Source organism: Acinonyx jubatus, chromosome A1 (genome assembly GCF_027475565.1).
Source record: "Acinonyx jubatus isolate Ajub_Pintada_27869175 chromosome A1, VMU_Ajub_asm_v1.0, whole genome shotgun sequence".
In the NCBI taxonomy this organism is placed as follows: Eukaryota; Metazoa; Chordata; class Mammalia; order Carnivora; family Felidae; genus Acinonyx; species Acinonyx jubatus.
Genome location: NC_069380.1, coordinates 235,440,788 through 235,453,614, shown reverse-complemented (window position 1 = coordinate 235,453,614; position 12,827 = coordinate 235,440,788). Strand labels below are relative to the sequence as shown.

At 61.6% G+C, this 12,827-nt stretch overlaps 1 protein-coding gene across 1 annotated transcript in view; it reads right to left on the bottom strand.

Moving 5' to 3' along the window:
* Window positions 1–2,642, bottom strand: part of SLC12A7 (solute carrier family 12 member 7) — a 68,362-nt gene extending 65,720 nt beyond the window's left edge. The window contains exon 1 of the mRNA XM_027073434.2: window positions 2,394–2,642. Within this exon, the coding sequence (XP_026929235.1) occupies window positions 2,394–2,583 (190 nt within the window). The 5' untranslated portion in view covers window positions 2,584–2,642. The remainder of the gene's footprint in view (window positions 1–2,393) is intronic.
* Window positions 2,643–12,827: the final 10,185 nt, after the last annotated feature.

The window sequence follows — 12,827 nt, the reverse complement described above, 5'->3', positions numbered from 1 at the left end:
GGAGCCTCTGAGCCTGGAGGCTGCCACCCTCCAAGGGTCAGAAAGCTCCCCTGGGTCACAAGGAGAAGTGGGAGGGCGACACCAGAAAACCCGAGTTGCTTTTTATGCTCAGTGCACATTGTCACGGGCAGCGTCAGATAATCGGTCTTTTGTCCCCCCGGGGAGGGCACAGCACACCACCCTTTGATCCCAACGGTGCCGCTGGAGCCCGATTGTGGACCCAGCGTCAGCAGCGGCAGGCAGCCGGGGGACCAGAGCTCAGAACTGTTGCCGAGCCTGAGGGCTGAGGTGGGCGGAGGGGGTGGAGGGGGTGGCTCAGCCCCCAGGTGGGGGGAGGGGGGAGGTCTGACCCACAGGAAGAGGGGGAGGTGTGTGAGGGCGAATTCTAAGGTCAGGCGGGTGTCCCCGGCCCCAAACAGCCCCCTGCCTGCCATCTACCACGTCAAGGACGCTGGTGAAATGCCCTCTCCTGCGTCAGCGTGAGGGTAACAGTATCAGTCGCCCGAGGAAGGGCAGAGGGACAAGCTGACCTGAGCAAGTCTGGCACCAGACCCTCTCCCCAGGGGCACCGGCCAGCCAGCATACTGGCCACCCGGGGCAAGGGGCAGAGGGGGCCAGAAGGGGCAGTGAGGTACTGGGAGGACCCGGACGGTCAGTTTGACCCGGGGCCACATCCCTGCCCGGGGTGGCGGGACCTGGGCCCTGCTGGGCAGAACAGCTCCACGCAGGACGGTGCCCACTGAGAGTCTACGTTCCGGCCACACGGCCTCCAAGGCCCCAGTTCCTGTGGGGAAAACCGTGGCGGGGCCTCAGGGTCCCCCAGGGCAGGGAGTGGAGACCGGGCTCTCTCAGAGGCCACACCGCAGGCTGCCTGCCGCTGCTGGGGGGGTGGGAGTGGGGGGCTCTTTCCTCACTCGTGCTGACCCAGGTCCCCCGGTCTCTACTGACCTCAACTGTCACGGCGGATTTCCCTTTTCCCTCAGAACAGAGGGACAGTGCGGCCCCAGAAACAGTCAGCAGCTCTGACCCCTACTAACCGACGAACAGGAACAGCAGAGTCACTGCTCACAGAGAAAACAAGACGGGGCTCCCGAGGGCTCCCGGGTTAGCAGGGAAACCGTGGGGGAGGGCCCTGCCTGGCCCACAGCAGGAGCCCAAACAATGGCTCCCCGAGTAAGAGGCTGACGGGGAGGGAGCGGGACCTGAGAACCCGCGGCCCCCAGAGTGACAAGTGTCACGGCGACCCCTGATGGAGACACACCCCAGCGCCCACCACGCGTCCTACCGCCAGGGTCTCGGGGGTCTCGGTCTCAAGAGAGGGCATCTGCAACCTGTGTGCACACGGAGTGCCCGTCACTCCCGAGGGCCGCCCGCTCAGGTCTCATCCTAACGTTAAAGGTCCCGAGTCAACAAAGGCCTTGCTGGGAAAGAATCTGAAATCTCCGCTCTCTGCTTGGAGCGCAGGCCAGGCTCTCCTGTAATATCCTCCCTGCTGGGGGCCGGACTGAGGCCCTTCTGCCCAGAAGCCCACGGACCCCCGTTGACCTGCAGGAAACCTCAGACCCGGCACCTGAGAAGCCGCAGGTCGTTGGGACATCAGCCCAGAGGTGGAGGCCACCAGTCCAGCAGGGCTGGGTGCCCCCAGGAGCGGCCTGAGGCTGGAGGGCAAGGCCTGTCCTCCCCCTCTGCCCCCTCCCCCACCCAGGGCTGTGGGCTGCCAGGAGGGGCCCTGTCCGTACACCCCAACACACCGGCGGCGGAGCCGGGACCACCCGGGGGCTCGCTAGCACTTCGCGACGCCGGCACAGCACCGCCCTCAAAACCCAAGGAAAGCCGCTGGTACGGGCTAGATGATTAAAGGCGAGGGAGTGCGGGGCCCACGGGGAAGAGGACACAAGCCTAGGGACTGGCCAGAGGGCCGTGGGGTTCTAGAAACACAGCTCTGACCCAGGCCTCCCTGACCCTGGACCGTCTTCACTCCGAGGAGGGGCCCAGCATTTCCCCGGCGCTCTCCAGGAGCCCCAACTCGGCCTCCACACTCCAACGTGACTTCCCTGGACGCTCCGCGCTCCGGAGGCAACGAGGTCAGAGGATGCCAGGAGCTATCACCCGTCAATCCCCGCCCCCACCCCCCGCCCCGACAATGGCCCCAGGGACGCACATCGCCCTCCAGGGCGCACGACAGGGCAGAAAGGCGGCATCGGGGCCACAGCCACGGTCCCCAGAGGAGCGCGCGGGGCACGCGCCACACCAGCTCGACCCCAGCGCTGACGCCGCCGCCACCGCGGCTGTCCCCAAGGCCGGCGCTCCGTCAGCGCTCCCGCAGCCCCGGCCGGCGCACAGACGAGGTGGCCGGGCGCCCTCGGTGGGCGTCCCCGCGGGCCGGCACCTACCGTAGCGGCTCGGCTCGCGGCAGTAGCGCAGGATGGGAAGCGCGTCAACCCTCGGCGACTCGGGGGCGGCTGCGGGGTCGAGGTCCGCGGCCCGGCCGGGGCTGGGGAGATGGTCGCCGCCGCCCTCGGGCCTCGGCCCCGCGTCCCCCGCCCTGCTCGCCGCGGGGGTCACCATGAATCGTTGGGACATGGTGGCCCGAGCGCCAGCACCAGCCTCCTGGTCCCCGGGCGCAGCCAAAGCTGAGGGACTCGAGCCCCGCCAGTGCGCCCGCGGGCGGGGCCCGAGTCCGCGCGGGGAGGGCGGGGGCGGGGCGGGGGGGGGCGGGGCCCCGGTCCGCGAGGGGAGGGCGGGGGCGGGGCCGTGGGGGGGCGGGGCCCGGGTCCGCGCGGGGAGGGCGGGGGCGGGGCCGGGGCCGTGGGGGGGCGGGGCCCGGGTCCGCGAGGGGAGGGCGGAGGCGGGGCGGGGACGGGACCCTGGTCCAAGAGGGGAGGGCGGGGGCGGGGCCGTGGGGGGGCGGGGCCGGGGTCCGCGCGGGGAGGGCGGGGGCGGGGCGGTGGGGGGGCGGGGTCCCGGTTCGCGAGGGGAGGGCGGTGGGGGGGCGGGGCCGGGGTCCGCGCGGGGAGGGCGGGGGCGGGGCGGGGACGGGGCCCTGGTCCGCGAGGGGAGGGCGGGGGCGGGGCCGTGGGGGGGGCGGGGCCCGGGTCCGCGAGGGGAGGGCGGGGCCCGGGTGCGCGCTTGGGGGCCGGGGTCGGGGCAGCGGTGGGGGCGGGGCTGGCTCTAGGGGTAGAGCCCCCCCTCGGGGAGCCGGGAGGCGGCCGGGGCGCGGGAGTAGGGGACCCGGCGGCGGCGGGCAGCGGAGAGGGGTGGCCGCAGGGACAGCTAGGAGCGGGGGCTTCAGGCGCGGTCACCAGGGAAACGGGCACATTGGCTTCGTGAGACAGGGAGGTCTTGATCTCCAAGCCAATATGTCCTTTCAGAACAGCAGAGCCTTGGGGGTCTGTCTGCAAGGCCCTGGAGACACCTCTCGCCCAAACCAGGCCGCAGGGGTCAGCGCCAGAGCCTGGGAAACACAGGAGGTCTCCTTCTGGTCTGGGACGGTGACCACCCCCAGAAGCAGACGGGCCAGTCGGGGACCACTCACAATGAGGCCAGGGCCAGAGTTTCCTGGAGTGGGCGAGGGTGGAGGCATCCTGGACTGAGGGTCTCGGGGAGGGACCCCCTGGCCTGGCATGCCCCCATCCCCTGCCCCCATCCCCCTGACTCTGACCTTTGGGGTGTTCAGCCCTTGGCCGGGGAGGTCGGTCTCGGTGGGGCAGCTGGCCTCAGCCGCGGATACCGGGATGGAGCGGAGCTGAGGAGGAGGAGGCGGAGGTGAGGCCTGGGAACAGTGGACAGGAAACGTGGGGAAAACTAGCCCGCGTGTTTCTGGGCGCCTGCAATGCGCCAACCCGCCACAGGTTAATTTTGTGTTAATACTGCTACCACTTCATCTTTCAGGAAAGCACTTTACAATTTTCAATGTCTCTTTTAATAAAATGTTTATTTCTGAGAGAGCGCGCGCACGTGTTGGGGAGGGGCCAAGAGAGAAGGAGACAGAGGATCCCAAGCAGGGTCTGCACTGAAGACAGGCAGCCGGTCACCCGGCTCAGACTCAGGGACCAATGAGATGGTGACCTGAGCCGAAGTTGGATGCTTAGCCAGCTGAGCCACTCAGGTGCCCCTATTCAACGTGTTTTGTACATCTATTTGTTCAACAAATATCCCTGCCACTTTGAAGCACACATTCTGAAAGGGAGGCAGAGATCAGAGCTGTGATGGAGAAACAAAGGGTCTAGAAAGGTGATATTGTAAATGGGGCATCCAGATGATCTCTGAGCAGCGACTTAAAGAAGGCCAGTGATCAGCTGTGTGTGATTTCTACTCATTTGCCTCATGGCCCATGATAGCTGCTCCTGGTCCAGCCATCACATTTGTATTCCAGCAGCAGAGGGAGGAGACAAGAGAAGGGCAGTTAGTTAGACAAGAGAAGGGCAGTTGTGTTCAGAAGAACACAACTCAGAAGTCACACACAGTACCTGTGCTTGACCCAAGAGCCAGAACTTAGTCATATGGCCACATTTGCCCGTGAAGCAGGCTGGGAAATGTCCCTGCTGAGGTCTGGGGGGCTCTGTTAATGAGGAATAATGAAAGGTTAGGTATTAGGGGCACCGTGAGCACAGGAGGAAAGAAAGATCCAAGGTTTTGGATGTTGAGAACTCCTTTCGGCACCCACCCTCTCCTTACTTCCCCCACCACCACCCACGTGGCACAGAGGGGACAGCAGGGGCCTGAGTCCTCACCCTGGAAGGCACACCTGGGCACACCTGGCCACCCCATCCTATTCCTGGACAACCTCCTTGGGCTCATCTGGGTGCTCTGGAGTCTGTCCAGGCGAGGGGAGGGGTCTCCACAGACCCCGGTTCTCCAGCACAGATGGGGACCGCAGCCCTGCCCCTCCCCCACCATTCTCAGCCAATATTTTCTAGGCCCTTTCTGCCCATTGTACTTTTGCCCAAGATGAGCATTTGAGTTATTTGGGGGAAGTTTCACCCCAATACATTTATGCTTTGGTTGAAAAGGCACCCGACCTATATAAGTAACTTCGCTGCCCCAGGGCCCCCGAGAGCCAGGGCTGGTATGAGGCCCTGCCTGCCCGCTCCCCCAGCCCAACCCTGGGCCCTATGCTCAGCCATGAGCACAGACGGGGCCACACGTGGGGCCCAGGGGCCCAGCCACGAAGGCTGGTCGGGCCCAGGCCCAGCAGCCGTGTCCCCGACCCGGCTGAGCCGTGCAGTCCTGGGCCGTGGCTGGTGGTCCACGCTGGGCAGGCTGGGCCTGTGCAGCGAGGGGTCTGGGCCACGTGGCACAAGCCACCACAGTGAGAAGGAGCCGCTCCAGGCCTTCCTCCGCACCTTTATCGCAGGGCCCTGAGCGTGAGCCAAGTGGACAGCCTGATCTGATGCCCGTCCCCCCGCAGCTCAGGCGCTAACCCCTCCCGTCCACCCCCAGCCTGCATCATTTTGAACAGAACCTCAGCCATCAGAGAGTCTCCCCTGTAAATATTCCGCTGGTGAAAATGAGCCGAAGCGGAGCCTGGAGACCGGGATGCGAGGCGGGCAGTCAGCCAGGTGCCAGCATCAGCACAGTCGCTGGCCCGGCCGGAGGAAGGCGTCCACAACGTCTCCTCCAGGAAAGCGGCCGACGGGAATCTGAGGACACCCTGAGCTCCGCTTTTCTCCAGAAAACAGCTCCTCCCACCCCCCTCCACCAAATAAATGTGCTCCCCCTTGTCGGTCGGACTCGCCTCCCATCTCACTCCAGCTGGCAAGTCCTGAGCCTTAGTTCCCTGCTGTTCCTGGATAAACCCTTCCTCAAACATTCGAGTCCCATTAACCTACGGTGTTACTCCTTCCGGGTGCACAGTAGTCATCGGTCACTTCCGTACAGCACCCTGCGCTCGTCTCAAGGACAGTCCCTAATCCCGTCACCTATTTCCACCCCCACCTCCCCCCTGGTGACCAGCCTTCTCTGCAGTTAAGAGTCTGTTTTTTGCTTGTCTCTTTTCCCTTTGTTATTTGTTTGTTTCTTAAATTCCACATATGAGTGAAATCATGATATTTGTCTTTCTCCGACTTATCTCGCTCAGCATAATACCCTCCAGCTCCGTCCATGTCGTTGCAAATGGCAAGGTTTCATTCTTTTTGATTGCCGAGTAATCCTCCGTTGTGTGTATAAAGCACATCCTCTTGGTCCATTCATCCGTCGATGGACATTGGGGCTCTTTCCATACTTTGGCTACCGTCGATGGTGCTGCTATAAACATTGGGGTCCACGTACCCCTTTGAATCAGCATTTTTATGTCCTTTGGATAAACTCCTAATAGTGCAATTGCTGGGTCATGGGGTAGTTCTATTTTTAACTTTTTGAGGAACCTCCACACTGTTCTCCAGAGTGGCTGCACCAGTTTGCATTCCCACCAGCAGTGCAGGAGGGCTCCCCTTTCTCCACATCGTCGCCAACATCTGTTGTTTCCTGTGTTATTAGTTTTAGCCATTCTGACAGGGGTGAGGTGGTATCTCATTGTGGTTTTGATTTGTGTTTCCCTGATGATGAGGGATGTTGAGCATCTTTTCATGTCTGTTAGCCATCTGGATATCTCCTTTGGGGAAATGTCTGTTCATGTCTTCTGCCCATTTCTTCTTTTTTTTTTTTTTTTTTTTTAACGTTTATTTATTTTTGAGACACAGAGAGACAGAGTGAGCAGGGGAGGGGCAGAGAGAGAGGGAGACACAGAATCCGAAGCAGGCTCCAGGCCCCGAGCCGTCAGCCCAGAGCCCGACGCAGGGCTCGAACCCACCAACTTCGAGATCGTGACCTGAGCAGAAGTCGGATGCTTAACCAACTGAGCCACCCAGGCCATGTTTCTGCCCATATTCTAACTGGATTATTTGGCTTTGGGGGTGTTGAGTTTGAGAAATTCTTTATAGATTTTGGATACTAACCCTTTATCAGATACGGCATCTGCAAATGTCTCCTCCCATTCCGCAGGCTGCCTTTTGGTTTTGTTGATTGTTTCCTTCGCTGTGCAGAAGCTTTTTATCTTGATGAGGTCCCAGTAGTTCACGTTTGCTTTTGTTTCCCGCGTCCTCTGGAGACGTGTCACGTGTAAGAAGTCGTGCTGCCGAGGTCAGAGAGATTACTTCCTGTTTTCTCCTCTAGGGTTTTCACGGTTTCCAGGCTCACATTTAGGTGTTTAATCTGTTTTGACTTTATTTTTTGTGCGTGGCGTGTGGAAGTCCTCCAGGCTCATTCTTCTGCACGTCACTGTCCAGTTTTCCCAGCACCTTTCTTGCAGAGAATGTCTTTTCCTCATTGTATGCTCTCTCCCGCTTTGTCGAAGATTAACTGACCACGTGAGCACGGGTTTCCAAATAAACCCATTTTTGCTGGAAGAATAACTGACTTTTATTTTTCAGGCTCCAAGATTCGTGGCGCAAACCCTGCCCCCAACCCGTGAACCGTTATTCTCAAACAGCCAGCTGGAGGTCGAGCGCCCCCGGGCTCGATGATGGAGGGCGACAAGATCCCACTTGGGATCCAGGCTCCGGGGAAAGCGGGCACCACCTTTAGTGTGAAAGGCACCGTCCTCTTGTGACAGCAGGGAGCCCCCCTCATTCCTGCAGGGGGGCGGGAGGGAATGGACTTGGTGGCCACTCTGGGGTGTTCTCGGGCTCCCCCAGGGGCTCGGAGGCTGTGGGATCCGATTTCCCTCTGCTCCTTCGCTTTTTAAATGCTGCCTGGCCTTCCTGGGCCCAGTCCTGGCTCCCACAACGGCACCCACCCACCCTCCCCAAGAGGCACAGGAAGCCTCCCGTGTGCTCTGGGCGGGCCTCCACAAACGGGCTCCTTTCGGGGTGCCCGGAACCGTGTGCTGAAGGGCTCTGGCCGGTGCACATGCTGGGTCCAAGGCGGCCAGCTCGGGCTAACTCCGCCGACATCACCCGCCCTCCTTCCCTCTGTGGCCCCAGGGGCTGGTTTCCATTCTCACCCTGTCACAGACTCACCGGGAGAGTTTGGCCGATGGTTCTGCAGACACCGCCCCCGGCCCGCCTCTCCCAGGGTCAGGGGCCGCACTGCCCCTGTGGTGCTGGGCCGGACAGGCAGCTCGCTCGGGCCGATGGTGCGTCAGGTGGGACTCGACCTCTTCTGTCACCGCAAGGAGAACACTCCTGGCTGGCCTCTGCCCTCGGAGGAGGAAGAACCCAGAACAGCCCCAGAGCCAGCCTACAGATTGGGGCGGGCTGGGCAGCCACGGACTGGGCCCCGGCTGGCCCGGCCACACAGGCCCGAGGGGGTAGTCACAGCGCTGGGCGGAACGGCTAAGTGACACCCCAGGAAAATCCTCGCGAAGGCTGGGTCTCCTCCCGTTTGGAAAGAGAATCGGGAGGGCACCTTCCGCACAGGCCTGGTGCGGAGGTGGAGTGTCTCGGGTCACGGGAACTCATTGCACAGCACCGGTGACCACTGCTCCCGTCACCCACTCTATACGCGGCCGGGACCGGATGGGCCCACGGGCCACTGGCCGTGTCCCGACTCCGTGAAGAGTGCGGTGCGATGTCCTGGCTCGGAGCCTGTGTGTGGGGTGGCTGTCACGCGTGTCCTGCTGCGGGGAAGTCCCGATTCCTGCTGCAGCCCGCGGTCACTCGCCATCGGGAGCTCGAGGGACAGATGCAGTGAGCGGGCACTGGGGCAAGGCTGGGGGCGAAGGGCGGGGTGGCCGGTGCTGGGCGTGTGCCGGGGAGCGTTCACACTCAAGACCCAGGTGGCGGCAGGGAGGGTCTAACCAATAACCCGCCCTCTCCCCGCCCCTCCCCGCCCCCCACTGACTTTGAAGGATGCTTCCTGGCTGAAGGGTCCTCACTGTACCAACAAAGGATCTCGTCGGCCATCTGGGGGAGACAGAGCCGGGCCCCGTACACACGGGGTCCCCAGGACAACCTACGGGGAGTTGTATTTCTTTTGGTGTCACTTCCGCGCTTTTTAACGCCCACCAAGAGGTCCCCTGCGTGCTTGTTTGATGGCTCCCGCCAACCCAGCACACCTTCTTGGACAGAAGCAGCTGAGCGTGGCCCTTGGTTCTCCCAGGAGACACTTCCGTGTTAGTTCCCGCTTTGCTTCCGCATCCAGGATGGCATACGGTGCCTCTGACTTTCCTGAGTCAACGTGGAATGATGGCTAGATGGATGGCGGATGGGTGCATGAGGAAGGGATATATGGATGGGTGCGTGGATGGATGGCGAGCGGCGGAAGGATGGAGAGATGCTGAGGCAGGGCGGGAGGGCTGGCGGATGGATGGGGGAAGGGATAATGGAGGAGGAGGGCGGCGGGTGAATGGCTGTCTGGCTGGAGGAAAGGAGGGATGGCGAATGGTGGGTGGGAGGATAATAGAAGCATGGGTAAATGTCTGGAACCTCCTTACAGAAGGGCTGGCATTCAGCGAATATGGATTCTCGCTAGCATTTTCTTCTGGAAAGTGTTGGAGTGGCTATTGCCGGCCCTCGATCCTCAGGGCTTTTTGGCTTAACTTCTGTGTCTCCCTTGAATTGTGTGCTAAGGTAGGTTAAACCCTCAAGGGGCTTAGTCTAGCCAAAGAGGGGGGAAAGAAGAAAGGCAAGGAACCAGGCACACGGGAGGCACACGCGGCAGGAGTCTTCCGGGGAAGATGCCGGGACTGGCTGCAGACATGGCGAGCTGTCTCTAAGGCTGGCTGGGATCATCGGACGGGAATGGATGGAAGCCAAAGCGAGGGGCTGGGGGAGGCCACACAGGAGCACATGGGAGGGGCAGTTGAGCCGCAGGCAGTGGCCCCGTTGCCCTCCAGCCCTACGGCCATCCCTTCTTGTCATCCTACCCCGCTGGGGGAGCCTGGGTCTGCCCGGACGCCTACCTCGCTGGATGGACTCCCGCAGGTGCTCGCAATCTGAGCCTATCTCCGTAGCCCCAACCAGACCCGCCCTCTTGCTTTTGCCGGGTCTTGGTGTGGATGGATGGCGGGCGTCTAGACAATGAGCCGTGGGGGTGGATGTGAGGGGCAAGGATGGGAGAAAGAGGAATTGCTTTCTGGGAACGATTTCCGTGGGGCTAGGTGACGATGTTCCAGCTAGAGTGGCGGTCTCCTCTTCCGGCCCAAGGCAGGGGTGTGGAAACCCCTGTGCCCGGGTATGTGGTCCATCTGCTCATACCCTGTGGCTAGCACAGTGGGTAGTAGCCTGGGCGTTATTTGGGCTCATTCAGCAGCAATGTTGGTGCTGTGGGGGTCAAGTTGGGCAGGTCAGCCCAGGTTCTGAAATCAGTGTCGGGGGATCCCAGGATCAAGATGCTCAGACGGCCCCATGATGGACACCTTGTACCTCTCCTGCCTGGAAGCCCCTGTCCCCACCCTGGCCACGTTGCTCCCAGATCACTGGGTCGGCACTTGGCCGTGGGCCCCTCTCTATGGTGAGACCTGCCCCACTTGGACGTGTCAACACGGAAACTTGGGCCACCCGACCTGCTGCCTTGCTCAGCATAGTGACCCGATCCCCTTGGGCTCCTTTGGTCCCTCAGTCCCCTGGGAGGTCAGGTTTCCTGGGCTGCACATCTCAGCCTCTCAGACGAGGGGTGCCTGGGGTAACCTTGGCTCTGGGCCTCCCCAAGCTACTTCCCAAGGTTTGGGGCCCCTAGTGTGTCAGAGCCTGTGGCCCTCAAGCTTCAAGGGGCTGCAGACCCCAGTTGGATTTGCCTCCCATTCTAGGTGGCCTGGGTGCTGCCCATGGGTGGGCAGTCTGAATCTCAAAGGCTTCTCACACCACAGATCGTCTGCTCTTTGAGAATGACTAAGACAGGACACATTCAGTACCTGCAATGTACTTCTCATCACCCATCCATCCACCCATCCATTCATTCAACATCCACCCATCCACCCATCCACCCATCCAACCATCCATCCATCCACCCATCCACCCATCCACCCATCCACCCAACCACCCACCCAACCACCCACCCACCCATCCAACCATCCATCCACCCACCCACCACCACCCAACCACCCACCCACCCACCCACCCATCCACCCATCCACCCATCCATCCACCCATCCACCCATCCATCCAACCATCCATCCATCCACCCATCCACCCATCCATCCATCCATCCATCCATCCATCTATGCATCCAGGCACCCATGCACCCATCATGATCCATCCACCCCTCACCATCCATCTATTATCCATCTACCCCCCTTCCATCTATCATCCAGCATCCAGCATCCAATCATCCATCCATCCATCCACCCATCCATTATCCATCACCTATCTACCCATCACCCATCCATCCATCATACACCCATCTGTCATGGCCCATCCATCATCCAACCATCCATCCATCCATCCATCCATCCATCCACCATTCTTCCATTCATCCATGCATGCATCCATCATGGTACAGGGAATGAAGAAAATTAGAACCTACACAGGGCTGGGGACACAAATGGGGCCCCTGTGGCAGGTCTCCTGAAAGAGGCAACTCTATCAGGAGGAAAGCAAGGGGAGTCAAGGGTATGTGTGAGGGGCCCAGAGAAGGACAAAGCTGTGGTGAGCAGTACAATGGGGAAGGAGCATGGGGTCCACCTGCCCATCAGGACAAGATGAGGGGAGGTTCAGAGCAGTTAGGAAGAGACAGAAGTCGTCTGTGCTGAGGCCCCAGGCAGAGGAAAGATGGGAGACTGGTCCTGCTGTCAGTGTCCTGACCACGTTCTGCCTGTCATACTCCTGAGCTGCAGTGGCCTCTTTCTTCTGTTGTTGAGACATTTTCAACTTGTTCATCTGTCACTTGGGGTCCGGAGAGTGATAATGAAAACAAAGGGCGTGACCTCCTTGATCCAGTGCTTCCTGTTTCCTCCACTCAGGCTGCCCTCCACCTGGGTCGTTTGGTGGCTCCCTATTTCCGAGGCTAACTCCTGTGTGGCTGTCGGGGCTCCTGGGGCTCCTCCTCCCCGCTCTCCATACTCCATCCACCTCACCCTCCCCTCTGTGGATGCCGTGGACGCCAGCCCTGCCCGTGAGGTCCATCGCCGGCCCCCTGGCTTGCCCCCAGAGATTATTCCTCCCCCAGGGTTGGCTCGTTCCCAGCCTCTCCACGCTCCTCCCTGCCCGGCCCCCTCCTGTGGCTCCCGCACCCCCGGGGCGTCCACGTGTTCTGCCGTGTGGTCCAGCCTCCCGTCTCGGCCCAGATGTGCCGGGGGCCCGTCCTGCACGGGCCGTCTTGGAGCTCCCAGGCCAGCGCTACGGCCACAGGAAAGGTCGTGCTGTCGACGCTTCCGGGCCTCCATGTGGCAGAAATGGCCAGGATCCAAGGACCCGCGTGCGCGAGACATTTCAGCCCCGGGCGAAGGGTCTCGCCGGTGGACGGGATCCAGAGCTGGGTGTCCCTTCAGCCGCTCTCGGCAGGTCTCAGGAGCCGCGGGTGCAGGGTGTGGTCACGGCCCTCACCCTGGAGGCGGCACAAGGCTCAGTGTGTGTCCGGGGCCAGACATTGCCAGCACCAGCCGGCGCCCTGTGGGATCGCAGGCCTGTGAATGGAGTCAATCGGACTTGCCGATGATCTAGCAACGAGAAATCGGTCTCAGCTGTTATTGCTGAAGAGCGTTCTCCCGAATTCGTGTGCCGAAGTCCTACCCCGAGCACTGGACAATGTGACTGTTTGGAGATGATGAGGTCTTTGGGCGGGCCTGCTCCGTACAGAAGGGGCCCTCGGGACCAGGAAAACCCAGGGAAGGGCCGGTTGGGGGGCGGGGGCTCGGGGCCCCTGCTGTGCCAGCCTGCTCCACCAGGGTCTGGAGAGGACCAATTCCACGT